At 41.9% G+C, this 27,451-nt stretch overlaps 1 protein-coding gene across 1 annotated transcript in view; it reads left to right on the top strand.

Annotated features, from left to right (window-relative positions):
• CDH2 (cadherin 2) overlaps window positions 1-27,451 on the top strand; it is a 192,701-nt gene that overhangs the window by 152,040 nt on the left and 13,210 nt on the right. Inside the window, exons 8-14 of the mRNA XM_072949068.1 lie at window positions 2,372-2,509; window positions 3,197-3,382; window positions 5,423-5,676; window positions 7,362-7,504; window positions 10,371-10,604; window positions 10,904-11,137; window positions 13,076-13,215. Of these exons, the coding sequence (XP_072805169.1) occupies window positions 2,372-2,509; window positions 3,197-3,382; window positions 5,423-5,676; window positions 7,362-7,504; window positions 10,371-10,604; window positions 10,904-11,137; window positions 13,076-13,215 (1,329 nt within the window). The remainder of the gene's footprint in view (window positions 1-2,371; window positions 2,510-3,196; window positions 3,383-5,422; window positions 5,677-7,361; window positions 7,505-10,370; window positions 10,605-10,903; window positions 11,138-13,075; window positions 13,216-27,451) is intronic.

Consider the following 27,451-nt stretch of genomic DNA (forward strand, 5'->3'; position numbering starts at 1 on the left):
AGCAAGCAGAGGGGTTAAGATTGTATCCTTTCTAGAACAGAAAGTGAGGGAATGTTTTTAAGCCAAGTCCCTTTGATCAGATGTGGGACGATGAGGGTGGGAAGTCAAATTCTTAAGAAATTTAAATGTCAGTCATTCAGAACCAGATGCCCAATGACTAAATTAGGCAAGAAACTCTAAATAGTCCGGTCGCCTAAAACATAGGCTGTCGTGTCTTCCTTACTAAATGGAAAAGCATTTTACCAACCAGGCACTTAAAAATGGAGATGAGATTATTTACCAGGTTGGTTTTGGGAGGGTTTCCGGTTCAGATTTTTTGGTTTTTGGTTTTTGTTTTGTTTTGTTTTTCTTAAAGATACATTGTCTTTTAGAGATAACACTGTTCTTTTGCAACCTAGAGATCTCCAGACTAGCGTGAAGCAATGGGAAACTTCAGGTATTAGCAACTGATCCCAGTATTTCAACTCAGTGGAAAATTGTACATATTATGTTTATATAACTCTAAAGACCTCTGTTAAAGTAGACATTAACAGAGAATTGTATCTCCAAATAATATCTATGTCCATTTTTTTTAATCATCTTTTTAAAATTCTATTTTTTTTCCTTTTGGAGACTCTTCATCTGTTTCTGCAAATAGCAACCCACAAAAATGGGCATTTCAAAGTCATAACAAATTTTTATGTTCATGATTTTCAGCTGGGAGGTCTGAACTGAACGCCCTACAAAATTCTCTCTCTTACCGTGAAAGCATTAAGCTGAAATGACACTGTTGACTGGGGGGAAAGGGAACCATTGAGAAATATTTTAGCCTACGTAAGTGACGGCCAGGTGTTCCAGGTTAAAAATTAAAATGGCTCAACCAGCACTATTCCTTTGTTTCATGGTTGTTGTTTTTTTCCAATTCAAAGAAGAGGGGTATTTTTTTTTCTTTTCAAAAGACACAAAGAAACTGAAATAAATAACTGGTAGAGATTGGCGTCTGGGTGGACAGAGACTGAAAATCAAGTGTGTGGCGTTTGCCTTTCCCTCCTACTCTTCTCTTGGCCGCGCCCTTCCCACAAACAACTAAAGCAAAGGCTACAATTTGTGCCTGTTCTCGCCAAGCTCCAGAAACCCCTCAAGCATGGCCATTCATAACGTTGGCTATATTTAGAATTAGGGAAAACTACTCTTTGCAGTGACTGTTTATTTTTGTATGAAGCAATGAGTTTTGTTGTTCAAGCTGTTGTAACATTTTTCAGAGATCAGTATTGTTTATCTGTGCCAGTGTCCACGGAGAATTCAAATGATTTGAGGTACTCATTTTGTTTAGATTTTCCTGATACAAACCCTAGTCAGCTAGTGCTGCAGAATTCTCAGTCCCAGGATTTTCTCTCAGATACATTACAACTGAATTTGGCTCCCCCCTCCCCCTTTAAAAAGTTCAACCTGTAAATAAACAACAGGGTCCTGCTGTATAGCACAGGGACCTATATTCAATATCTTACAATAGTCTATCATGAAAAAGAATAGGAAGAGGAATATATATAACTGAAACATTGTGCTGTACGCCAGAAATTAACACAACATTGTAAACTATACTTCAATTTTAAAAGAAAGTTCAATCTGAAATTTGAAAGCAGTGATGCTTATTTGATATTAACCATCTATATGAAAATGTATCCATATTTATTATAGGTCTGTGGATACAGTGAGTTTTATATCCAAATAGCAGTCAGTTGAGTATACAACTATTAAATACCTACTGTGTTCCAAAATGAAAGAGAGAAACATAAACCTTTCGTTCATTTTGGATACATCTAAGAATGCATCTCTCCCCCATAGTTATGAATAGTGTAACTAATGGAAATTAGAAGAAACTATGGTATCAACCTTGTTGTCTTAGAAAGAACACAGAAGAATATATAAAAGGAAAGCATATGCACACTTGATGAATTATATATGCTTTCTTCTCCCTCTCACGTTTCTGTATTGTCTTCAGTATCCTAAACCGGGTGGATATTAACATAGGAGAAAGTAAATACAAACCACATGACCTGAATGCTGATGACAACGTTGTGAGGTTCACAAGAAGAGGAAAGGCTGGAGCCAGATGGAGGGTTCAGCTTAGCAGTGAATTTCACACATCTGCCATGCTTCCCCTTCCTTGCCGCCAGTAGAGGTGAAAACATATAGTTAAATCTCTCCAGACAAGGAGCAGACCTGCGCTTCACAAGTTAAAGGAAACTCCACTTGGGAAATTTCGAGTAATGTTCACCAGAGTGAATAATGCTGTGCTTTCCGTGTGTAATAAAGAGCCATTTGCAGAGCAACTGTTACGTCTTCTTGAGGAATTAGTTTCATTTAGGTTGTTATCTCTGTGTCTTTCTAGAAAGTGCAGCAGTATACGTTAATAATTCAGGCTACAGACATGGAAGGCAATCCCACGTATGGCCTTTCAAACACAGCCACGGCTGTCATCACGGTGACAGATGTCAACGACAATCCCCCAGAGTTTACTGCCATGACAGTAAGTACGGACTGGCACTCATGGAACTCTCCGCCTGTGGTCCATGGCTGAGAACTTTTGTCATGAATAATACATGCGTTAAGTAGAGCTGGAACTTGTTTCTCCTAATTCCAGAATGGGTACCGATGCCAACATCTTCTGTCCCATCCACCAGGGTTTTTAAATAAAGCACCAAAGTAATTTGTTTTTTCGTCCTCTCCAAGTCCACTGATGAAGTTGTTAAAACACGCTGCCTGGAAGAAGTGCCCTAAAAAAAGGACTTTGTGCTGTGATGACTAAATATTTATAAATATCTTCAGGCACATGAACTACATGACTGATGTATGCCACTTGGTCAGCATATAATTATGATCTCTTGACTCAAATGATTTCCATCAGACAAGTCCTTTCCTCTGACCTCCCCACCCCCCAATTAATCACCCAGATACTCACAAGGAGGATGCTAATTTTAATATTAATGAAACTGTAACATTATTTGCAAAAACAAATTTTGCCCGCTGGAAAAAGTTACAGTATTTTTAAAGTCAGACATAAACGCTGTGATTACCTGCATTACTAATCTCCCTGTTTAGTGTGGCTAATAAAGATTTAATGGGGCACTAAAATCGGGGCGGTGTGGTCATAAAGACACGCTGTCCTTCAGTGGTCCCCGCCGCTCCTCTGACTGCGCTTTGTCTTTTCTTGTAGTTCTATGGCGAGGTCCCTGAGAACAGGGTCGACGTCATAGTGGCTAATCTGACTGTGACAGATAAGGATCAGCCCCACACGCCGGCCTGGAACGCCGTGTACAGAATCAGCGGCGGGGATCCCACCGGCCGGTTTGCCATTCAGACCGACCCCAACAGCAACGACGGCTTAGTCACGGTGGTAAAGGTAAGTGCGATGATCTGACAGCCACCCTGCAGTCACCAGTATATGCCCCCTACCCCTTAGTGTGTTACTGAATCTTAGGACTTCTTCCCTTCAGCCGTCTCTGAGTCTGGAGTTGATGGATTTGGGGAAGTCACGTGTGTTACTTTTTGGTTATGTTGACATCAAAGCCAACATAGCGGTTCTCACATTATCCCTGAAATATGATTGTTTTTGAATCGCTGTGGGCAGTTTTAACAATCTGAAGACAGGACAGCCTTCAAAGGTGTCAACTGGCAGTGGCGTGGATGGGTTTGTGATGCCACATCCTGGATGTTTAATCACCAGTTGAAAGCCATTAGGAACGATGCCCCGCACCTACTTTTCTCATACCTACAGGCTGCAGTTACAATATCAGCCCAGGGAACAAAGCAGGAAATATCACGAAAGTAAAACTGAGATGAGCAGGCGAGAGGAGGCCCTGCGCTTTTAAAAGGTTTTAAATTTACATTGCTGTTCTTAAATGCTGTTTTCAAGACTGTAAGAAATTGATTCTTCTGATCTTTAATTGTCAGAAAGTAAAACCAAACTACCGAGTGCTAGCAGAAAAAGGGATGTTAACGTCAAGTGTAACACAGACAGCACCGAACGCAAAGCCCTTTACAGTGACCGTCTCTTCTTTTTAGCACCCAGGGCAGAGATTTGCTGCCTTGCCTCCCATCCCAACAGTCTTGGTTTGTACGTGAACCCAAATGTTGGCTGTAGATAGAGAGGCGCACTGAGGGGTCAGCTGTGCGGGAGTAGAACGGTAATTTCCCCCACGAGGTGGGGTTTAGAAATTCTCCAGACACAACACAGGGATCAAGAGCATGACCCTCTGTGTTCCAATCCAAGGTCTGCCCTCAGTTGTGGTGTCATCGTGGCAGGTTCTGTAGACCTCGGGTTCCTCACACGGAGAGTGAGGATGGTAACTATACCTAAGTCTTAATGCTGTTCTGAGGGATAAATAAGCTTAATGCACATCCAGGGTCTTAGCCCTCAGCGTAAAGAAGTGTTGTCAGGGACGTTTCATGTGGCTGAGGCACTCACTCACTCAAAAGAATTCTGTCTTATTTTCTGCCTTCTTTACTGTCTTGTTTAAAATAATTCAGAAAAGGAAGTTGAATTGGGGATTTTAGAGTCAGAAAAAAAAAAACACTATGAAGATTTGAGGAAGTGGTGCAGGTTAAAAAACTGGTGTGGTTTGTGCCAGTTACATGGCTTTCTCGTTAGCTTCAGCCCTTTAGTTTGTTAACTACGAGCAGACAAAAAATCCTTCCACCTACAAACACTGTGATTTTTTTTTGAAGTGTGTATGTGTGTGTACTTTATTTATTTTATTTGGGGGGGAGGGGAGGCAATTAGGTTGGTTTATTTATTCATTTTAACCGAAGTAGTGGGGATTGAACCCAGGACCTTGTGCATGCTAAGCGCACACTCTACTACTGAGCGGTACCTTCCCCTTACGTGTGTGGACTTTAAAATGTTCACTTTAAATTATGAAGGATGTTTTTAAATAGTATGAGTTTAGCTTTATGAAAAAAATGACATTTTCTAGTTTTTGTTTTTTCCACTTCATCGCAGACTGGTGAAAGCTGTCCTGGAGGAGGAACGGTCTTGGGCCCAATGTCTGAGAATACAGTCTAGACCACCGTGTTCCCACTTGATCCCAGCTTACTTCGTGTTTTTTATTTTTGGTCAACAATGCTGTTCTTAAGAATAAGCAAGTTCTTAGATGTAGCTCAGTAAATGCACAATGCAATAGTAGTATGCATTATTTTGTGAACGTGAATCTTTGAAATGCCCAAGATGTATAAATATCTTATCTGAGTGATAAATACGTCAATCATTGACCAGGCTACTGCATGTTTTCCAGAAATACGAGAGGAACCTATGGTGCAGTGAATGGAAAATTAAGGTTTTAGAAATGGAGTTGATAGAAGACTCAACTACAGAATGCAGATATTCTGATTTCCTGCAAAAATATAGTTTCCCTTTAAAAAATAATTTTTTTTATCTTTCCAGCCAATCGACTTTGAAACAAATAGGATGTTTGTCCTTACTGTCGCTGCAGAAAATCAAGTGCCATTAGCCAAGGGTATTCAACACCCGCCTCAGTCAACTGCGACTGTGTCTGTCACAGTTATCGATGTGAATGAAAACCCTTATTTTGCCCCAAATCCCAAGATCATTCGCCAAGAAGAAGGCCTTCACGCCGGCACCACGTTAACAACGTTTACAGCTCAGGACCCAGATCGATATATGCAGCAAAATATTAGGTATCAAATGCCGCTTATGGTGTTTTCGTAATTTACACTGTGTTCCACGCTGTGCATAAAATGTATTTACGTTTTACGTGCAAAATTATCATTGGAACCCAAGCTACGTATTACGAGATGATTTTTAATTGTTTGGTGAGGTTTCATCAGTAGATCAACGAGTATATTAGAAAGGAAATAGAAGAATGGAGCTACCGGTGTATTATTTTATCAAAACAAAAGCTCTCTGCATCTCTTCTTCTGTCCTCTTTCCTTTTTTCAATCTTTAATAATAATTTAGCCTGTGCTTTTGTACCAAACATCAGTAAAAGCTTCCACTGTGCATAAACGGGGGACTCTCTTGGGAGCTTACATAACATTTCTCTCTACTCCATCCATCGGGAAGAGAAGGGAACTTATGCCGAAACCAAGACATAAGAGCTAATTATTTTCATCCCTCACCTGTACAGTGGTTATAGGACTTGCAAAGCATATCTGTAAAGATTTCCAGCCTCAGCAGAATCTCATTTATCCTTCCCGATGAGAGAGTAGATGGTTGGCAGAGCGTACCCCACGCGACTCTCACCCATTGCTGGTGATGGTAACTTTTTAAATTAGCTCCTACTTTATTCAACTTCTTTGAGAAATGCTGACAGATGACTGCATATCTTCTCCACTTCTCCTTACGTTGAAATCAAGATAGATAAATAGCTAATTAATAGGTGTATTGAACTCCTCCAACTTTTGGCCTCTCCAAACGTAGGATATGTTTTCCAATTTGTATATGGGCTATCCAAGCTTGAAAAGCTCGCCCCTTCCCCAAACGAAAAAGGAGGTTAAGCTAATAAAGCAGATAAAGCTGCTTCATTCAGACTCAGACCGTGGGACTTCCCTTAAAGAGTATAATTCTTTTTTTCTTTTTTTTTATTGAAGTGTAGTCAGTTTACAGTGTGTCAATTTCTGGTGTACAACATAAAGTTTCAGCCATACATATACATAAACGTGTTCCTTTTCATATTCTTTTTCATTAGAGGTTACTACAAGCTATTGAATATAGTCCCCTGTGCTATACAGTAGGACCTTGTTGTTTACCTATTTTATACATAGTAGTTAGTATCTGCAAATCTCGAACCCACATTTTATGAAGAGTGTAATTCTGAGGCTTAGTCCAGGTGGGAAATCCTCATAGGAATGAGGTGATGGGCGTCTCCCCGCTGTGACCTCATCTCCACTAGGAGAAGGTGGCAAACATTTTGGAAGTGTCCCATGGTAGAAAATTCAACCTTTCTTATAATGTCTCATAAGTCCTGTACGTTAGGGCTAATGCTCATTTAGGTGGTATATTTGAGCTATCTTATCTACATCATTGCTGTCTTGTCCTTTGAACTAGTTAAGAGCTTAAAATGCGACCTGTCAAATCTGCCTTAATCCCAACACACAGTAAAGAGACTGGGCTCCTGATCTTTCCCCTCCAGCTCCTATCTGCTGTCTACCACATGTCTGCTCCTGCAGCACATAACCTTCACGGGCCTCCTCACACCACTGGCACAGAAACACTTGCCCACGTAAAAGCTGTCCGTCCAACCGTCATCTACAAAAATGCACGTTAATGAGCTGGTTGCATTTGGAACCAAACCTGTAAAAGAGGTTTTATTTATTAAGTTTTGTGTCAGAAAAATTTAACTTGTTATGCTTTCATTTTGTAGATACACAAAATTATCTGATCCTGCCAATTGGCTAAAAATAGATCCTGTGAATGGGCAGATAACTACAATTGCTGTTTTGGACAGAGAATCACCCAATGTGAAAAACAATATATACAATGCTACTTTCCTTGCTTCTGACAATGGTACGTAATTGAATGCAGTCACTGTATTATCCTGGATGTTGTTAAAGCGACATGTTCCTCATCAGGAACGCACCATCAGGAAATGAGGTTTTCTACGAAACCCAATTGTCTCGAAAACTGACCTTCATTCCTCTAAGGCCCCAGTTCCTATTTTCTGTTCCCGCTGGGCTTTCCATGATATGTTCTCTGTCTTCTGTAATGAATGTTCCCAGTGTCCTTACACTCTCCATGGCAGTCTGTCTAGTATTGTGGTCACAAGCCTTTGTGATTTCTCTGCCCTGCTGCACCTCGATGCCTCACTGGCCCAGACACTGTGTGTTTCAAGGTGAACTTTTTATACTGCTTCTAGTCAATGTATTTGCTGCCATAAATTTGTCTGTCTCCAGCATTTTTCCTCTTTCTAATTCTCTGCCTCTAATCTGCCATGGGCCAGGAAACTCTTAATTTCGTGCATAAATTGAAATAATTGAGTCCACGAGCTTTTAGTATGTTGGTTTTGAAACATAGTTTAGCACTTTTTTTTTCCTTTGGAGGTCTCTGCTGGATTCTAAATGGCTGAGATGAATAGATAGCACTGTTTTTTAAATATATAAGATAAAAATGACTTATGTAAACCTGGTTTTGGACTTGGTTTAGCTCTCAGTATGACGTGGTCTAAGACTAAAGCTTTGAGACTGTACCTGACCTCCTGGGCTCAAACTCCAGCTCTAACCACTTTTTAACTGCAAGCCTGGCCACAAAGTTTTAAATCTGCCCATTTCCTTTTTCTGTTAAATAAGCATAATGGTAGCAGTATCCTTAACTCACAGTGTACAGGAGAAGATAAAATGACTTGGATCTGTAAAGCTTTTAAAACAGTGCCTGGCACAAACTAAACACTCAAATAAATATTTCTATTATGTGTTAATAGTTTGAAAACTGAATTGCAACCCTATTTTAAAACTGTTTCAGTACTGGACTATGAATGTTAGCATCTAATAAAAATAGCCGGCTTTTCTGTTTGGTGGCCGAGACGTGCAGTTTGAAAAATGTTGGCCTATCAACACTTTTGATAAGAACAGAGTCAAAGAAGCTTTCCGAATCCTGTATAATAAGATTCAATGAGATCATTATCTGTCATAAATCTACGAGGTGACAGGACCAAAGCAATATTTCTTATCCTTTCTAATATGAGACCTACTGTTCAAAGATGTAGGCTTGAAACTTGGTGGGAACGGCTTCTGCCCCATTTCACATCAAAGCACAGCATTAGTGTCTGTTTTATGCTTTCTTGCCATATGTAAGTGGTAGCTTTCCCCACAGTGAAACTTAAAGCAATATATCTTGCACCCTTATGTTGAGATTTAAAGAGCTATCAAATTACACGTATATATGTTGGTGGTGAGTTACAACCAGATTTTTCATTCACTGAGGTGGATTGTTTTCTAATTGAAAGGGTGTTTAATATGAGAGAGAAGAGAGCGGTTAAATCCATGTAGCTGTGATGCTTTGCAAACACACTTGACTGTAAGTCGCAAGGCTGGATTCGGAGCCCCAAGTCTGCTCCTTTAGTGACTGGGCAAGCTGTTATATAGTCTCGGGGCCTTTGTTTCTTTATTGATAAATTGTTTTTGCTGCTTGCTATTTTATGCAGTTGTTATGAGAGTCAGATAATATTCAATGTGATAATAAATGTGAAAGTAATTCAGACTATGGAGAATCACAGGGGGTCCCAGTGGTATTAGAATATTATGAACAGCCGCCCCACCCCTCCACCTTAACCTCCCCTCTCTCATAGCCATCCATCTTCCTCAGAGAGGTCCGTGGAGCTTTCTGGTTGTCCCTCCTCAGGCGTGGATGTGTGCACCTCCCTAGTTGCATGACCTTGGGCAAAGTCACTTAAACCACTGGGTCTCAGTATGCAGCCTTATTTAGAAAAGTCTTGCATTTCTGTTCTATTATATTTATATAATATGTACGTTATTTAACTAAATTTAATTATATCATGTTATATATTTAAATTAATACAATTATATATATGTTTATAATCATATTTCCATTATATATATCCTTATAAATTTTTATAATATAGCAGAGGCTATATATAATATAATATAATATAATATAATATAATATAATATAATATACATAACATCAGGCTAAATTAGCACAAGAAGTGGTAGAGACAGCATTTGGTGGTGGAATGAGAATGGGTTTGGGGTGAGACAGACCCGTCTTTCCTAGCAACCCCACCGCTTCTAAGAGGGTGAGGCCACGCCCACTTTACAGAGCCGTAGGTTACTGTCTATTCAATCTACTTCATAGGATGACAACTGAAATAACGTATACAGAGCAGCCTAGCCCTTTCTCAAGGAGTGGCTGGTTGATCAATGAATACGTCTCTTCTCCATGGCGCTCCTTCCCAGGATGAGGTCTGGGGTCTGTAGCACTTCTCCCGCAGACTGTTGCAGTATTTCCGAGCTGTGCCTGAGCTTGAAAAGCAGTCAGGTTCTTTCATGCGCATGTCTTGGTTCACCATCAAAGAGTAGGGTCCGGGAGATCGTGGGCACGGTGTTGTGCGTCTCCGACATCCCCCGCGGCGTGGCGCGCAGAGGAAGAAGAGCGAGTGTCAGGAAGCCGCCGAGTTGTGCTTGGCCCCGACCCAGGGGCGTGCGCGTGCGCGTTGTCACCGCCCTCAGCACCCGCGGACCCATTCGGGGCACCACGGGGGTCGTCTAGAAAAGAAGAGAAAAGCAGACCGCTTAGGTGCTGTGCCAGCTAGATTTTTCCAAGGTCAGAAAGCTAGAGCTTGGCGAGTTTCACCGTAATTGAGACTCAAAGGGAAAGAATTGTGTAGCATCGGTTTGTAATGTTTTCCCCTTTTAAGGAATTCCTCCCATGAGTGGAACGGGAACACTGCAGATCTATTTACTTGATATTAATGACAATGCCCCTCAAGTGTTGCCTCAAGAGGCGGAGACTTGCGAAACTCCGGACCCCAATGCAATTAACATCACCGCCCTGGATTATGACATTGATCCAAATGCTGGACCGTTTGCCTTTGATCTTCCTTTGTCTCCAGTGACTATTAAGAGAAATTGGACCATCACTCGGCTTAACGGTAAGAACAGGTTAATTATTTGAATATATGTGCAGTGGAGAGGTTTTGAAGCCTGGTATGAAAAGCTAATTTTAAGCGCTTTATTATCTTCTCATTAAATACATTTAAAAAGCTACTCAAAGTTTAAGTAAGGTGTTAAAAGCCCTTAAAGCAAAAAAAAAAAAAAAAATCACCATGCAGGATAGTTGAAGTGGGTTTTATATGTACTATTAGCTAGTAATACATTCTAGAAAATGCAGTGTTTTTGATTTGTATTAGGTATAAGCGATCAGACTGTATTTTTTTCCTTTTTTGTATAGGTGATTTTGCTCAGCTTAATTTAAAGATAAAATTTCTCGAAGCCGGGATATATGAAGTTCCAATCATAATCACAGATTCGGGTAATCCTCCCAAATCAAATATCTCCATCCTCCGCGTGAAGGTCTGCCAGTGTGACTCCAACGGGGACTGCACAGATGTGGATCGGATTGTAGGGGCGGGGCTCGGCACAGGCGCCATCATTGCCATCCTGCTTTGTATTATCATCCTGCTCAGTAAGTACATTTGCTGTCTCCTCGGTCTGGTTCTCTTTGCTTCTAGGATGTTTTAGCGAAGTAACTTTTTGCTTCTGCCTTTCAACATCACCTGACCACTCTCTTCCACCTCTGAGCACCTTCTTGCAGCCACGTCCGCTTGAGAATGAGAAAAGCGTTGAGCATCCTTTCAGTATGTCCATGTCTACAGCAAACCCAGCCAGCTTACCTCTTCCCTGCCCTGTTGCTGTTTTCAGATGCTAATCTTCTAGGGAGCCATAGCCAACTATTTTCATAGAAAAATGTTAGACAGTCCTCAGTCTGAGCACTTACGATTTGACTCTGAATTTACGGCACGTAGTTGATGATTTAGGAAAATAAGTATATTGCTTTCCTTCATACACAGCGCAGTCAGCAGCCTGCTCCAGTCATGCAGGGATCAAGGTATTTGCTTCTGACGGACTGCATAAAATAGTGAGAGACAGTACTTCATACAGCACCTTGGATCATAGAAATAATTACACAGCTCAATAAGTTGTGTTTAGAGCAAGTCTAGTTTAAGGAATTGTGCCTTTCTAAGATACTTTGCAATTTTTGGTTCAATGGAATGCAAGAAAATTAACCACTGGTAAGTACTTCAGGAACCACTACTAAGCATGCGGGTTAAAAGAATAAATTGCTTGGACTCCGTGTTTTATTGTTAAGTAACAGCGGGACTTAGTCTCTGGTGCTGTCGCGCTATACATCAGTCACTTTCTTGAAAATGTTGGCTGTTTCTTTTATGTTTCCACCATTTACAAGTGTTCTGGTAATTTAGAATCCTGTCCCTTTTTTCTAAGCAATTACTATAGAAGCCTGAGCATTTTTTACTTCCTGTGTGGAGACTACTTTGACTATAATTTGAAACCTGCATGCTAGACTAATAATCCGCTTGCTAGATTTAGCCGTGGAACAATGGCAAATGAGCTCAGGTATCTGGCTTTAAAAGGAGGATATTTATTTTTATGGCCAATAATAAAAATGTGCTCAAATAGGAGTCATCAAATCTTTTGCTTCAGGATGTAAACTGATAGCCCCAGATTTTAGAGAGAATGCATTCTTAGATGTGCATTTAGGGATATGTTTCAATTTCAGCCAGAATGAGGCATATATGCCAGCCTTATCGAGAAAGACTTAGATCTGATGGATTGTGATGTGAAGAACTGACTCTAGCCATTTTGAAGGAAAACGAATTGGTGCTGATTTTCACATCAATCCTCTGGAAAATTTATGAGTCTAATCCTGGCACAAAAATGTAAAGCATGAAAACCTAATGTTATTTCAGTGCTCAGACTAATCCCCAAGCCTTCTTTCCTGAAACGTGCAGTTGAATAGAAAAGGAAACGCACAGAAGCGCAGTAGAAAAACACGAGCCTTTGGGATTCAAACACCCTCAAGATCCAGCTGCTGATCCAGGTCTGGTTACTTCCAAAGTCATCTTGGCGGGCACTTGACCCTCCTTGAGAAGTGTCCTTCTCTCCGATTTGGGGAGTCAGATGATGCCTGACCAACAGGAAGGACACAGCTATGAAATGATGAGTAATGATTTCACTTACTGTTACTTGTCATCTTAGAATTAACAAACCAGTCTATTAAGGGTAGCCTACCCCCCAGCAAGACAAACTGAAAGACAGAAATAGTTATTGTCCCCACTTGCAGATGGTAAAACTGAGGACAGATGTTCACTCAGTGAGTTCCTAGGGCACCAGATTCCAGAACCCAGGTCTTCCCACTCTAAGCCTAAGTCAGTGCTTCGTCTTGTTTCTCTTCGTCCGAGGCCAGAAACAGCTAAGGGAGTGGAAGAGGCGTTACAAGTTTCTCACCCCCATGGGTGCAGATTATGAGTGTTGAAGACCGTGATGAGCTGGGCCGGGTTTTTAAAATTACGACCTTGTCTGTTTTGCCTCTTTTCCTGCCTAGTCCTTGTTCTGATGTTTGTGGTATGGATGAAGCGTCGGGATAAAGAACGTCAGGCCAAACAGCTTTTAATTGATCCAGAGGATGATGTAAGAGATAATATTTTAAAATATGACGAAGAAGGTGGAGGAGAAGAAGACCAGGTAAGCAATAGTTTAGATCTTTAAGTGGAATTTTATGATCATACAATTAGCATCGTGAGAAAATATGAATACATGGAGTCAGAGGGCGATGGTATCAAGTTTCTTTTCCTTTATCACACTATCTAACGCTTGGTGAATTTTTTCCAACCTGTGCTGCATATTTCTTGAATTTTTTTTTTCAGAGTACCGAATGTCACTGTATTTGTCCTGCAAGAAAATCATGGATGCTATTTCAAGGAGCCTAGGGTTGACACCTAATGCCAATTAGATGTGTACTAATAAAAATGTTTTTCTTTTACAGTTTTTCCTTCATTGGCTATTCAAAATACAAGTAAAAGTAGTTTCTGTGTTGGAATTTGGAATTGTGCATGTATGGCAGAAAAAGCACTAGACTATTTATTTCAGAGACGTTTACCAAGAAAAGTCATTATTCCCAGGCACTGTGGTAGTCACTGGGGACACAGAGATGGGCAGAGCCCACAAAGGTTTGCCCTCGCGAATATTACGTTCTTGAGAAATACTTGACCTTAGAGACAATGTCTAGGTCATCTCTGTATCCGTAAGTGTTTTTTCATGGTGACGAGCTCATACAGTTGCTCAGTCAATGTTGCAGTTCCCGGCTGGCTGTAAAATAAATAATATGAGCTTCCGTATCACTTTGTGCATAAGGAGCTGCATCCCCATTCAAGGACCGGAATGACCAATAGGTGGAAAAAGAAGAACTTTATCTGCTCGGAAGCAGTGTCTTAGATATCAGAATAGCTCACGTTTATGAAGTCCGTGCTCTGTACGGGGCGTTCTGCTATAAGTACATTAAATGCCGTTATCCCTTAAATCTTTGAAACCTGTAAGACTGGGCTGCAACTGTCTCCACGTTTGTGTTAAGAAACAGCCTACGGATGGTAGGCGTCGATAAACTCAGACAGCTAGGGAGTGGCAGAGGCAGGATTTGAATCCAGGTCTGTCTGTTGTTACAGCCTAAACTAGCTACTCTGGTGCAGTTAACTATCTGGAAGACATCCGTATAATCCACAAGAAATCACTGTGACACATGTTTCTTTGATTCATTTGATAGCCCTGTCATTCCCACAGACTAACTTGAAAAAGAGCAAAATTCTTGAACGTATGTTCTCTTTCTCTTTTTCACTCCTTGGAGGAAATAACGTATCGCATTCTGCTTTACAAAGCACACTCACATCCATTGTTGTGTTCTGTCTTTGTGAGGGCCCGTTAAGAGATTCCCATTTTCCGTTTGAGCAGATTTCGTGCTTTGCTCTCAGAGTTTGTAACTGGCAGAGTCAGAACTCAAGCCCGCATCTCCGACTCCGTGCTAGGTTTACAGTACCTCAACTCCCTCATTTAGAAGAGATGCAGATTTAAAATCTGTTGAAAACTTGACTCGTGCGTAAAGCTGTTTTGAATACTGACTAATTAAAGTGGGTCTATAAATATACCCCAGGGTTTCTTGCGTATAAATGTCTTTGGATATTAAAATTCATGTTTGGCTTAATCCCTCGTTAATCTATCCTTTCACTTTCCTGAGCTGTGTTCAACATCAGCAAACGTTATACTCAGCACATTATCTCATAAATCTTCTTTCAGCATTTTAGTTTTCATGTCATTGTGCCTAATTTTCTAAGCATAAACCTCAACCCAGCTCAATGAAGCTTTGGTAAACATAGTAATGACTAGAAGGACAGGACACCGTGCATAACGGGATGCTGGATAGAATCAAGAACCAAGGTACTTCTCAGCATCCAAGGGTCTGGACCAGGGCACCCGCTGTCACCTGATCTGCCTTTCTCCTCCCCACCAATTCCTTTAAGAAATTCTTTAATGAAGTTTTATTGTTGTAGTTATTTTAGGAAAGACTTACTTTCTTTTTTTTTTACATTTTTTTATTGATTCATAATCATTTTACAGTGTTGTGTCAAATTCCAGTGTTCAGCACAATTTTTCAGTCATTCATGGACATATACACACTCATTGTCACATTTTTTCCTCTGTGATTTATCATAACATTTTGTGTATATTTCCCTGTGCTATACAGTGTAATCTTGTTTATCTATTCTACAATTTTGAAATCCCAGTCTCTTACTTTCTTTATTGAGTTTCTCCACTTCGATGGATGCTTGAGACCAAATGGTGAAACTTACCTAGTGCAAGATTTATTAAAATTATCATCATAAATCTTCAGCCTCTTCTTTCCCTGACCTGAAAGTTTTCTTTGCTCCCGGATTAACTCTTGGGCATGAACCTGTTGCTTCCTACCCACTTTTTTTGGTAGTTTTTTTGTGGGGGGAGTGGGGGTGTAATTTTTTTTAATGAAGGTGCTGGGGATTGAACCCAGGACCTTTTGCATGCTAAGCACATGCTCTACCACTGAGTGGTGCCCTCCCCTCCCTACCCACTTTCTTCAGAGTCCAAAGATTTTTCTGGAACTTTCTCTGTATTGACCTCAGTGGCTCATTTATTCCTTTAGTACTGGTCTTCCAGTGACATCGTATTGTAGACTTTTGCTTCCTTGATGGCATTTTAGTCTAGAGCAAGAGCTTCCGCCCATCTCTGATCCTGTAAATGATTTCCATTTGCAGGTCTCATTATTGAAAATTGTGACAAAATTACATAATGGGCTTTTTATTCATTCTAATTTTTACCTCGTAACGGAGGAATAAAATATGAAGTGTGGGAATACTGTACCTGCACCTGGGGTTCTGTCTCCTCCCTCTCTAAAGTGGCCCATGAAATCCGTTCACTTGCACACCATCTTCAAGGCCACTGCCTTAACTTAGGTCACTGTCGCTCATGGCCACTAACGTTTTTTCAAAGTCAGGGTGATTTGTCCTTTTACCATTTAATGACTCTCTCCTTCTCACTCCTCGTCCTGGGATAAGAGCCGCTGTGGGTCTTTTTTGTCCTAGAAAGGGCTTGTCACATTCTTTATTTTCATCCAGTTAGGTCTCCTTGTGTCCCCAGCTATCTGATGGCCTCAGAAGTCGGTGAGTTAGTGACCTGTCTGCCTTGTTCTTGTCATCAGTGTGCAAATGAGAATCTCACGATTTTCTCTGTTCCCAACCAGACACAGAAGGCTTCCTCCAGGCTTAAGAGTATAACCACCACTCATGTCCACAAAGCACATTTCCATCCCCTCCGAGGCTTCCCTCGTACCCGCTGCCAGGCAGGATGCCCTCTGTCAGTAGTACCCTGGGTTTTCTATTTCTATCACCATAGACTGGCATTACCTGGTTTGGGATTTTATTGTAAAAATGGATGTCATACAGTAGGTATTTTTCTGGTTTCTTTTACTCAGCATTCTATCTGTAAGATTCATCCATGCTGTATCTAGAAGTAGTACTTTTTTTGTCCTTGCCGAATACTGTTCATATGTACGAGCTAACCACATTTTATTTATCCATTTTACTACACTAGGACATTAGAGCTGATCCACTCAAGTCCTTATGAGCAAAACTGGTATGAAAGTTCTTGTGGGTGTGTTTTGGGGCATTTCTGTTGGTACGGTGCACAGGGATCGAATCTCTGGGTCCTCGAATGTGCTTATGTACAAGCTTTGTACAATCCTGCCTGTTTTCCAGAGTGACTGTACCCATTCACACCTGCCCTGACCACAGACATACGTGAGCGTTCCAGTTGCCCTGCATCCTCATTGGCACTTGGCGGTTTTCAGTCTAAGAAGTTCAGCCCCTCTGATGGCGAGTGCCTCATTATGACTTAATCGGGATGTTCCTACCGACTTACTTGCCATTTTGATATCTTCCTTGTGAAGTTTCTGTTCCGCTTATTGGCTTACTTTTCTATTGGTCTGTCTGTCTTTTTCTTATTGATTTGTAGGAGGTCCTTATATATTACGGATATCAGTTCTTGGTCAGATAAATGTATTGTCAATCTCTTCTATTCTGTAGCTGCTTCTTTATTCTCTTAACAGTACCTTATGATGAACAGAAGTTTTTTCATTTTAATGAAGTCCAATTTATCCATTTTTTCCATTATAGATAGTGCATTTATACCTATTTAAGAAAAGTACCCTGAGTTAATGAATCCCCCTTCCTAAAAAAAAAAAAAAACTTCTCTTCTTGAAGCTTTATGGTTTCACCTATCACGTGAAATCTGTGATCTGTCCGTAATGAACTATTCACACAGTATAAGATAAGGTGCAGGGATCTCCTTTTGTTTTCTGCCTATGTGGCTGTCCAGCACTGTTTGTTAAAAAAAAAGATAACCCTTAAAAAGATGACTGCATTGCAGTGGTTTATTGGTCATAAAGCAGGTGGTTATACACGTGCAGGTACGCGGGTGGGTTCGGGACGCTCTGCGCTGTACTGTTTGTCCTGCTGGTCTCTTCTTGGTCCAGTGCCTTGCTGTTTCCATTACTATAGTTTTCTAATATAGCTTCATTTCTGTTAGGATGATTTCTCCAGCTGAATTCATCAAGATTTTTTTTTAAGTTGACTTTATTACTTACTTTTTTTTTCCTTTACAGAAAGAAACCCTTTACTCGGTACTCTTACTTTCTAAGTGAATTTATTCCAAATGCTTCTCTATTTTCTAAATAAGATGCCAGTGCTTTTAAATCTTAAAATCATAGTCAGTTCCTGAGACATTCAGTTTTATGAAATACACTGTATACTATTGACCATAATGCACACGTGGCTCCCTGTTAGAAATTCTCTTTCCTTGCAGTGTGCATTAAGCCTTTTTGGCAACAGACTCTGGCTCACACTTTTTTAATACTTTTTTATTTTTTTAAGAAGACATTATTTCTTTACAAGAGTGAGCCTCTGAAATGGAATTGGTGCCATGTCACATTCTAGACAAGTTTTAGTCGATTTTTATTAGACCCTTCTGGTATTGTACGGAGCATGGGTGTTACCTCTAGATGTAGTTGGAGACTGTACCGTAGGAGGCAGACACAGCCGGTCAGCGTCAGGCCATGGCTGCTGGCCGTCTCAGCCATGCAGTCTTACAGAATCATCAGCTTTAAAACATGGGTAGATCTTAGAGGTCAGGTTCGGTAGTTGGTGAATGCTTGTGGTTACATGCAAAGGCTCCTGTGCCCAGGAGGCTACGATGCCTCGCCTAAAGCTGGCTAGCCAGGATTCCTAGTCTTCCTGCCAAGAGAAAGCATCCTTGAGGAACCAACTGATTAGAAAGAAAACAAAGCAAGAGAGTCCTTTACAAGGAATGGCCCTTACCTTCCTGGCTGTTGATAAGCATCTCTGCTTAAGTTCTGTGCCAAAACAGCAGGTTGCTAATTTCTTTAACAAAATAGCTAAAAATCTAGGGCCTCAGAAAAGAAAAATAAAACAAACAAACCAAAAAAATAAAAAAATAAAATCCCCACCTCTGTATCTTTTTTCTTGTCTTGTGTAGGGTAGCCTTTTTCTCAGCGCATGTGGGCGTCCTGCTCTGACTTTGATTGTCAGGAGACAAGGTCGGGCCCACATTTGAAATTGGCATGCGACGTGCTCTGAACAGGACCATTGTCCCGTCCCGGGGCTGTTGGCAGTTGGACAGCCTCAGTATAATGCCCGGTCTCTTTTCAGAGGGTGAGGGCCCTTCTTTATCTGTTTCACTGCGGGGCTGTGGGTGGTTATCAAGTCATGTTTAATTACCCTCGTTAGCAAACGTCCTTCAGTGCCCTTTTGGCCAGTGGGGCTGGTTGCAGACACTGTATCCCTTTTAATGGTCTTCGTATCTAGTTCCTTCCGTATCAGCATCACTAATAAAATCAAGGTGAATGTACAATATACACAACTGAGAGCTCACGTCCCCTGGAACCATCTCCTTCTAGCCCCAGGACAGGAAACAGAAACTGTTAGCTTCCTGCTCTTTAAAGCTCAGACTTAATTACAATTGCTCCTCTTATATTAAACAAACATTTATGGAGTGTGTATTATATTTATGGCGCTCGCTGGTGTTCACTGTAAACAGCCACTGCGTCAACCTCTTGATGTTACCCAGCTCCGTTCTCCTTAATAATAGCGAAGGCTGCTGGCTGGGGGGAGGGACGCCCTGTGCGTGCGGTAGGCACTGTGCCAAGTGCTTTGTAGCCGTCCTGTCATCTGAGCCTCCCCTAGTCCAGTGTTAGAAAGTGGTGACCCGGGGATTAGGTCCCAGTGGGCCTGAGCCCAGAGAAAATGGTATCTTTACCATGAGATGTACCATCCTTGACAAAAGCTTGGGCTCAGCCTGGCGATTCAAACAGTGCCTTTCAGAATGTCATTTGAATTTATCGGAAGAAGGCAGCCCCCTCTTTGAAGTAGGCTGCGGGACATACAGCAGTTGTCTCTGCTCTTAAAGTTTAACTTGGAAAACTTTTCATTCTCAAGGCGCTGGGCTGTCTGGGGGACTCTGGGCCTGTGAAGGAAGGAGCTCCTGTCACATCGGGAGGTTTCTCAAATGACGCTCCGTGGACACTGGAGTCCTTGCGACCAGGGCCCGTGGCTCAGGGGGGCCGTGGCAGCCTTAAGGGGCAGGATTGTCATCCCCGCAGGCAGAGTCGACTCGTTCGAGATGCACGCCGAGCCTGGTCCGAGCTGGTCCTGACGGAAAGTATGAGTAGCTCCTTCAAGATACCACGCCATCTCTTGGTCATTCTTGGGTTCTCGGCCCTTGTCATCCACTGGGTACCACGTCTGAATTCCCACACTCGCTGCTGCTGCTGCTGCTGCTGAGATGAAGGTAGCATCACGATTGGCTACATATTTTTCTCTGTCACTTGTGACAGGACCCGGCACCTCCTGGGCCCCCCACTTTTCACAGTTCAGCGCCATGAGGACCCTGACTTTCCAACTTTGATTTCTTGAATCTTAGAGATGTGCTCTGGGCTAGTTTCTTCTGCATCAGAGATGGTTCTGAGCTCTCAGGTAAAGTCCCTGCTACCAGCCCCGACAGTCTGGGGACACGTCTGAAAGCGGGATTCTGGGTCACTTGATGGTCACAATTCATACGCAGGGAGGTCTGCTCATCAAAAGTCCATGGCTGTGCTTTATTCAGCTTGCAGAGTTTAAAAACTGTGAATAAATTCACAAAAATTCTAGTTCTCCCCATCCTCTTGAAAAAATGGAAAGCTAGCCTGCATTCTGACATGGCAACAATTGTTGGAAACTAAACAGAGACTTCTTCAAGCAGCAAGCATGTTCCAATCATTGTTGGTTTCTTTTTATTCACACTTTGATTTCTGTTATCAGCCTATCCTTTGTAGATACCTATTTTTGCAGACTTGGATTCAATTATACAATAATTTTTGCAGTTTGGATGAACAAAAACAGATTTCTGTGAGGAGGAGGTACTACGTTGCTCTGAAACCTTGGGATGGGTTTCTATAATAGTGATTTTTTTAAAAAGAATGTGGATTAGCCACTGATATTTTTAGGCAGATGTGGCTGTTAAAATAGGCTAGCTGCTGGAACAAATTAAGATTTCACTGGAGTGACCCAAGCCTCACTGAAGTGTATTTCTTGCTTACATGGCAGTGCTTGGGTTTTGGGTCATGGGAGTTTGAAAGGGGAGAAGGTCCCCACCACTCCACACAGTCACTCAGGGACTCAGAGGGTCAGTGGCTCCCCCGTCTTCCACATGTGGCGTCCAAGGTCACCCTAGCCATACATGACAGAGCACAGGAGATGATTTGTGGGAGATTTTTATGGGCCAGGCCTGGAAGTGACACACATCACTTCCACTCCTGCCTTGAGAGGAGAATAAATGGGCTGGGTGACCAGCTGGAGATCTCTGCCCACCCAGGCTGGGTACCTGTGTTTAGAGAATCTTTTCTGAGGTTCACTGAGAAGAGCATTTCTCAGTCCCCTCCCACAGTGTGTCGCTAGACCAAGTGCATCCTTCTGACCCATCAGATAGGTCAGAAAGAAGTGGATCCCTGGACACAGAGGAGATGCAGGAGCGAGAGCAGCTCACTGTGTGTCAGACTCACCAGACACCCGGGAGGGCAGCTTTCCCTTCCCTGGGGAGCGAACCCACGGTTCTGTGCCTCTGGGTTTGACTTTGAGGAATGGGGGCTGATGGCATCATTTCTCCTCTCATTGCCCCTCCGGCTTGCATTTTCAACTGCAGTAGAACTGAACCTCCCATGCGTCTAACCGGTGTCACGCTATTTTCCACTTTTGCTCCATGGTCTTTCCCTGCCTAGTCTGTTCAGCCACCAAGATTCCATCTCAAGGCACCTTCTCTTGGGGTCCCAGGGTGAATCACATGTCTCTGCTCTGGGCTCCCACAGCATCCCACATCCACCTCTGTTTTGGGATCTTGTGTGCAGCCCTAGTCCCAACCTCAAGCCCTGTGAGACCACGGACTTGTCACGTTGACTTTTTTTTTTTTAATTCCAGTATCTAGGACAGTGGGCACCTGGCAGGCACTCACAGAATGTTGGTGCATTGGGGCCTCTTCCTGAATCTCTGCAAGTCTAACTGCAGGGTTAATTGAACCATTACACCCTGCTGACTTCACTTGCATTTTTTGAGATCTCTGAGGTCTTCAGCTAATGATGATCATATTCATAAATGCTGGAATTTCACTACATACTTGTTCTGTGTTAGACACTGAGCTCTGCCCTTAGTTCACGTGTCTTTTATAATCTTCCCAACAATCCTATGCAGTATATGTGCTGCTGTCAGTCCGGTTTTCAAACCCAAGTCCCTGTGACTGGAGAGCCTCAGTTCTTAGGCACTGCACTGGCTGACACAGGAACGATGTTTTCTTTACTTGTGCTGGTCAACAGCACGCAGGTGTTACTGGGCAGGACCAGCGAGACTGGGCACTTAGCCATAGCTTATTAGATGACCGTCGGTAATCTGGTTTTAAAGCAAAGGACAAGATCCAATGAGTTTGTTAAGCATGGCTTGCAGAACTGAACACATTTTGACATTGACAAACTTAGATACTGGAGAAGCAATTTGAGGAGCCAAGTTTCTTTTGTTTTGTTTTGTTTTTTAATCTGAGAATACAATCTGGGAAGCAGAAACTAAAATCTAAAATCTAGGCTAGATGCCAAGACAGAAGGATGGAGCACAGGTAAGAGAAAGTCCATGGAGACCAAACCAGCCACTTCCCTGAGCCCAGGGGTCTCTGCTTGAACCACGACGGTCTCTGTAGCTTTCCTGCCAGTCTCAGGAACCAGCCCCAGTGTGGGTAACCAAGCACGCCCCCTCTGACTCAAGCAGAGGGTAAAACTGGTTATTTGATTCTTTGAAATAATTGCTTTACAAAATCATTCTGCTTTATAAGCGAACTAACAGATGGCTGACTCTGGACGTACTTGCAGAGATCACTTTCAACGTTTTCACTGTTGGCTGAAGCACATTCTCTTAAGTATGTTCCCAAGTTATTCATCCATTGATACCTACCTGCAAACACTACAGTGTGTATTAGTTATTAAAAGAGTGACATTGATTTCACAAGAGGAAAGTTTCACTGGGAATTGGGTTACCACGTTGCTGTTCCTTTTTTCATGCTATTCTCGAAAGCCCTCATGGCCAGGTGACTCGCACTGCCTACAGACAACATATATTCTGAACTGGTCAGTGCCCGTTCCCTGTGGGGCAGTAAATATTATGAACGTGCAGTTGATTTGCACGGGGCTTTTTATTTGCTACCCCTATCACTTCACATAAGCCAACACAATATTTTATGTAATTCATCTTAAATTTCATTCTTCCTGACGAATTATAAGTTTGTTACATTTCGTTTTAGAGGAGTGGAAAGTTGCCAATATCTTCGTAATAAAGGGATAAAGATTTGTATGCTGAGTAGATGTTACCAGTATGCAGAAAAACAAAAAAGAGAGAAAAAAAAAGAAAGAAAGCTAAGATACTAAGTGGTATTGGCCAAAGTTCTACAAGTTGGCCAGATCGATCTACCACCTGTATTTATAAAAACAGTTGCATTGGAGCACAGCCACACAGTGTGCCCATAGTTTATGTCTCGTCTGTGTCTCCTTTTACAAAGCAGAGCAGAGTTGACGTATTTCAACAGAGACTGGATAGCCCCCAAAAGCCTAAAATATTTACTATCTGGTCCTTAAATTGAAAGTTGATCCCTGCTGTAGACTTTTGCCACCAATGAAGTCTTCATTCACTTTTCTGTCCAAAGGCTGAGTACTTGAAGGTTAGCCCAGAAAATTTATGTAACCCGCCCAAGGTCACCCAGTTGTATTCCAGTAGAGCCAGGATTTGAATCAAGGTGCTCTGATTTCAGAATCGAGTTTTTAAATCACAATACTGTACTCCGTCTTCCGTATTGACTTCGTGTGTAAATTTATCTTAAAGCAAAGAATATGTCTCTTTCGGAAATTTCCAAAACCATGTGGCATACGGGAGTGAAGGATTTTGACACTCTGTTGCCATGTTCCCAACCCAATGTTGTCATGACTTTATTACCTATTTTTAGATTTCCTCCCAGATAGAATAATAGGCCGTGCTAAGAAAGAATGACTCTGACCTTGTCAGAGTGGTGACATTTTTATTTTATTAAGGAGAAGTTGGAGCTGGAGGTGAGCATGTGTTACTGAAGATGCATTTGGAAGACTATGCTTTCTGTCTCCCAAGACAGACAGTGCTTGAAAGAGTTAAGAAAATAGGTCCATTTTTGTAAGGCTGTAACTGAATTACATGGAAAGAATGGGAAGTTACGAACAGTAGGATAAAAGACATCCCAAATTTTGGGAGAAACGTCATCTTTCTGCAGCCCTGAGCTCTGCTAGAAATTCTCTTTGTATCCACATCCTTAGTTCTTTCAGAAGCATCTCTTTTGACAGCTGCCTACACCTTCACCTTCCATAATTTTTTGTAATACTTTATTATGTTTTCATGATCTTAAAGGGTGTCCTTTTAAAAGGCACTAGACTAAAAGCCCTGTGAGGTCATTAAGCAAGTCTATGACCCAGGAGACTCTTCAGAAAGTATTTGTTGAATCCACATCAGACTGAATTTTCTCTACTGCATATGTTTCCAAAAAAATGTGCCATAATTTTACAATGGGAAGTAGGTTGTGATAAAAATTTCAACAGTGCTAGTGTTTGAGGCAGAACCACAATTTTGCACACACAAACACACACAAAAGCATCTTTGGCTCACCCAGAATTCTGAAAACAGAATTTTACAAAGAATTTTAAAAGACGCTGTGACAGGGCAGCATGAACAGTAAGCCATGGAAACAGAAGCGATGAACGTGTGTAATGGGGACTCAGCTCCCCACCATCGTGAGGATTCCAGTGAGAGAAAGGTGTAGATGAACACAGGATGGGGGACCTTCATCTGTGTCTTAAGTCCCAAAGTGATTTTATCTCTATCAGGTTTATGGTTCAAGCTAGAAAAGCTGCTAGCAGATCTTCTACTGGGGAGGGGGGGCTTTAATAATGCATAGAATCAATTTAGGTTTCCACGTCAGTTTGCCTGTGGAGATCGTTACTGCCATAGCTATATTTTGCTGGAAAAGAAAATCGGAAAGTCGGGTTGTGATGTAATCTGCATAAAGCTTGCAAGGGTATTCAGTATTCAGCTTCCTTGTCAGCAGTTGTATGGTAATGTGTTGATACCTTATCACTCCCTTATTCAGTTATTTTAATGCCAGGAGCTATATAAGGAGAGATAACGTTCTCCTCTTCCAACTTCCATTCTTTTTCTTGTCTTTCTGGAGTCCCCTGCCTGAGCCACAGTCAGCTCTTTTTTAGATAACTTTTTTTTTTTTTTGCTTCCAAATTTCGTCCATTTACTTTCACGTTAGTATTTTTCTTTCTTTCCGTCATCCAGTCTTGGAACATTAAAAATGTTTACCTCATCCAGATGGGAATTTTTAAGTTACTTGCCTTGGCTCTACTATAAAAGGAACACTTTCTACTTGAACTAGCCCTTGCCTAGGAGATAGCAAAACTGGCCCTGGTGTTCCATCACTGGTCCTTACCCGTGGGGGCGGACGAACCAGGGACTCTGAATGCCCTCCCTCTCCCTCATGGTACAGACTGCTGCTGGACCCACATGAAGACTCCTTTCTGACTCAGAGTCGGTAAGGCTTTAACCAGCTGTGCACAAACCAGAGTCCTGGATCCCAGTGTCTCGTTAGCGTAACCATCTTGAACTCCACTTCTAGAACCTGAAGTCCTTCATGTTTCCCCACGGCCAGCAAACTGTTCTGTCCATTTCTTCACTGGTCCAGGCAACAAGATACAGCGTTTTTGTTATTTCCCCTCCTCTGGTGGTCTCTGTCTTCTCCTTCCACACCGTTTAACTGAGTCCGTGACCTCGGGCAAATCATTAACCTCTCCGAGTGGCAGTAATCGATGGGATGGAACAACACCCACTTGGAAGGACTTTTGCTTGGAGAGTATGAGCTCTCACATGGGGAACCTCCTTATGTCATTCCTGACAGATGATGGCTGGTTCCTTCTTTCACATTCTCAGATCTGAAACCGGCATCAGGTTGAGCTACTTGTGAAAAGGTAAATGAATGTTTCCATCATTCTCTAAGACAGACGTAAGTGCACGACTCTAAAGATTCTACCAGCCATGGGGCTTCCTGAAATTTTTGCCTGGGATTCCAGAATTTCACATTATACTGATGCAGCATTTTATTCTATTTGAACATAACCAAGTGCCTTAAGGTCGATCCGTGGTATCCTTTTCTGAACCAGCTGTAAATCATTGCAAGTCAGTGGAATTTAATGAGAAAAGGCAGAGCCAGAGTTTTAGCTGCTGATTAACTTCTTTCTAACTCTCCCAGAATTGTATCGCCCTTAAAACATTTTAAATCATAGACAGGAGAAAAAAAAGCATTTTCAGTTACTTGCAGTGTTAATATTCTAAAATCCCTGATTTTATGCCTCCTTCTCATGATCATTGCTAAATAACACACATTCCAAACATTAGTTAAGAGATTTTCTTTGGCCTTCCTTTGAAAATTGAATTTCTCTGGGAAGCTGACGTTGTAAAGGTTGACAATCGTAAGAGAATTTTTCCATCCACTTTTTCTCTAGAGAGTTTTAGGAACCAAATAAAGATTTCTTCTGGGATTGTTTCTTCATGATCTTCAGAAGTAAGGCCATGAACCCAGTGATCTTGAGAATGTTTTCGGTCTCTGTAATTTCTTTATAATTCTTATCCTACATGTTGTAATTTGTGTGTTTAAGTAAAGCATCATGGGACTGTAAAGATGTATAATTTAGGAGGTTTGTAGAGAATGACCCTTTATCAAAAGGCTTCAAATTGGACCTCAGGTCAGGACCCTGCCATATGGCACAGATGGACGTGGACAGAAAAACCTACCCCTGTGACCTGAGGACACTTTTGCACACTTTGTCAGATTTTTATATCCTGTATTTTCAACGGACAGGGGACACCGTCCCAGAGAGAAGTTAAGCGGCGTGTTTTAGCCCCTTTGCTAGTTTCCTGTAAATCAGTGGGTTTGTGCCTCTTTTTTAGATACCAGTGTGTCTGAGGAACATGACACGTTTGCATCATCATGGGGAGACTCTCCACGGCAGGGAGCCTCAGTGATGGGTCCCAGGGTCTCTCCCTTCCTCCCCGTGGTGAATTGCTGCCGTGACGTGTCATGCGATCCAAGGCACATTTCTTGAATTGGTTGCTCTCGTGCACATCAGGCATGAGTATCATCACTGAGACTTTTATTCAACACATTGTTTAAGGAGCACTTTCTACGGGCCTGACCTATCGATGATAGAAAGAACGAACCAAGACTATAAACATTTTAAGTCTCCTCCTGCTCTGGTTCTTAAGGCAGTAGGAAAGGACTATTGAAAGAAAGAAAAGAACCTGTAAATGAATATGCTGTTATATGTATACAGCATTAAGTGCAGCAGGCCAGGTGGAGATGCTGTCTTGTCCAAAGGAGATGGATGTTCTCAGCACCAACAAATTGCTGTCTCAGAACTCGAGCCTCGTTTTACACCAGAACTTCCTACTTTCAGGTGAAAGATCCCAAAGTCTATAGGTTGACAACTTATTTGAAAAATTTTTAAACACTGTCAACCAAACAAAATGCATTTCTGCTGGTACCCTTCAGATATAGTGGGAGCTGTATACGAAATCAGGCTGGACAAGTTCTTTCCACGTAAGAAATAACACGAGCAAACCCCACATGCCTCTTGTGTCTCCAGCCAGATAAATCGCTCTGTGTTCTTACAAAGAGTTATCTCATAGACTGAGGACCGCCAAGGGGTCTGTCAGCAGGTAAAGGACAGCCCTTAAACATA

This window comes from Vicugna pacos, chromosome 24 (genome assembly GCF_048564905.1).
Source record: "Vicugna pacos chromosome 24, VicPac4, whole genome shotgun sequence".
In the NCBI taxonomy this organism is placed as follows: domain Eukaryota; kingdom Metazoa; phylum Chordata; class Mammalia; order Artiodactyla; family Camelidae; genus Vicugna; species Vicugna pacos.